The sequence below is a fragment of the Egretta garzetta genome, unplaced genomic scaffold (genome assembly GCF_000687185.1).
Source record: "Egretta garzetta isolate BGI_Z169 unplaced genomic scaffold, ASM68718v1 scaffold4, whole genome shotgun sequence".
Taxonomy (NCBI): Eukaryota; Metazoa; Chordata; class Aves; order Pelecaniformes; family Ardeidae; genus Egretta; species Egretta garzetta.
The window spans coordinates 2,370,961-2,373,093 of NW_009259329.1; the positions used below are offsets into that span (position 1 = coordinate 2,370,961).

The 2,133-nt window shown below is 55.0% G+C and overlaps 1 protein-coding gene across 1 annotated transcript in view; it reads left to right on the forward strand.

Annotated features, from left to right (window-relative positions):
* The first annotated feature begins 1,618 nt into the window (after positions 1-1,618).
* Positions 1,619-2,133, forward strand: part of LOC104124380 (mast cell protease 1A) — a 2,097-nt gene continuing 1,582 nt past the window's right edge. Inside the window, 2 exon segments of the mRNA XM_035892289.1 lie at positions 1,619-1,711; positions 1,799-1,972. Coding sequence (XP_035748182.1) covers positions 1,648-1,711; positions 1,799-1,972 — 238 coding nt within the window. The 5' untranslated portion in view covers positions 1,619-1,647.

Genomic DNA, 2,133 nt, shown 5'->3' on the forward strand with positions numbered 1-2,133 from the left:
GTTGCGTTTTAACCTGAAATCACACTCAGAAGGAAGCAAAGCTGGTATCAGGTCTTGAGCAGGCATAGCTGAGTGTAAACCATCGGTGACAGAGCTGCATTAGGATTGGTAATCAGAGACTGCTCCAGAGATGGTGATTTAGGGTTAAGCAATCCTCATTTTCTTCAAGTGACCTGCAGGTCCCTGAGGAACGTTGGCAGAAAGTGTCCCAGGGAACAGACACACAGACCAGGTCTTTGGGTAGAAAAATCTCCCACAGCAGGAACAAGGATTCTGGAGGGATGGGGTGACAATGAAGGCTTGGGGTGCTAATTGTTCTATTGCCTTTGTCTGTTGTGGTTTTTTACCAGTTCCTGGCTGCAGTTACAAGCCCAAATTAGCTTATTTAGACCAGGTGCCTGCAGAGAATCTGTAGTGACCTCAGCCAGAGCCTCTGAGAGGATTCCTGCCTAGGTGGACCAGATTAAAAGTACTCCAGGGATGAAAAGGAGGCATTATCCTCCAGCTCCCCCCATCCTTTCAACAGCAAGTTGTTCATCTACACAGTGGAGCAAGGTGATGTGGAGTGGCTGCTTTGCTTAGGAATGGTGGGCAGCTGCCCTCAGCTTCACTGGGCAGGAGAGGAGAGCACTGCTCCAGCTCTACAAACTGGCATGCTGGCCAGAGACCTGGCTCCCCTACCCTGCGGGTGCTCACACAACCCAGCGGCACCTCCACGCTCTTGGGCTCTGTCCCCCTTGTCACATGAGGACAGCCATGGTCAGGCACTTGCCTGCTGGTTTGCCCCTAAGCCAGGCTTTGGTGCCTATGGAGCAAAGCAAGGGAAAGGGCTGGACTTCAGGGCTCAGAGAAGATTTCTGGAGAGCATCTGAGGGAAGGTTTAATCCCGACTAACACTCAAAACAGGAAGGACGAGGCTGGGTGCAGGAGGCGTGCAGAACCTGGCTGCACCAAACCACACTTTGCTAGAGACGAGGTGAAGCTAGCAATAGCAGCCTGGTTTGCAGGCAGGTTCAGGTCAGGGAAGGGAGAGAGCAGAGAATCCAGAGCAGGGTTGGTGGAGGCTTCCTCTGGTCCCATTTGAACAGACGTGCCAGTGGCCGGACCGGCTGCAGAGGGGAAAGCACAGAAAGGAAAGACCATCCGCAGTCACTGCACTTACCAACAAAGCATGAAGTGATCTGATCACTCCCAGGAGCAACTGGCATGAACTACTGAAGGTACGGCATGAGACAGCTTGATTGCCAGAGCTCCAAGACACCATGCTTTCAAGCAGGTTGATGTGATTTGTCCTGCAGCCAAACTGCGGGAGAAATGCTGAATCACAGCTTGAACACTGCTCCTCAGCACCCCTGAGGCTTTAGGGCTGTGGCATACCACGCACTCTCTGCCCTGGCCTTTCTGTCCTGCTCTATCTCTCCTCAATCACAGCCTCAGAGCATGTGGGGCATGTGAGCAGGCTGGGGCAGCGGAGATGCAGATGGACCTGCAGGGATGCTGCGCTGCTCTGATTAGCGCAATCAGGCCATTGCACATGGTTTCCTGGCTGCTGGGTACAGCTGGCCCGAGGGTATAAAACCAGCCCTTGGGCACCAGGAGACTCAGACTTCCACACATCTTGGAAGGAGCGTCTAGCTGTGGGGAGAGATGTGCCAGCCCCAGCTACTGCTGGCCCTGCTACTCCTGGTTTGCTGCCCATGGGCCAATGCCAGTAAGCTGGGCTGCCGTGGGTGAGGCTGCTGGTCTGGGCTCTGACCTCAGCAGCCACCGGCTCATCCTACGGTGGGGTGTCTTGCAGGTGTTCTACAGGGTCGGATTGTGGGGGGCCACGAGGCTCAGCCCCACTCCCATCCTTACATGGCATACCTGAAGCTAGGGGTGTTGGCCTGCGGAGGCTTCCTGGTGGCCCCCAACTGGGTGATGACAGCCGCACACTGCACAGGGTAAGTACTTCATACAGGGGCTTTGTCTCCTTCTTTCTCCCCTAACCTGTGAGGTCCATCACTGGAGTAATTTTGGAATAGGTTCCTCTTCCTCCTGTGCTGAGCAGCTCTCTCCACCTGCCTGCAAAAGGGGAGGGACACGCGTGAGACCCAACCTGTTTTCCCCTTTCTCCCCTCTGCTGCCACCACC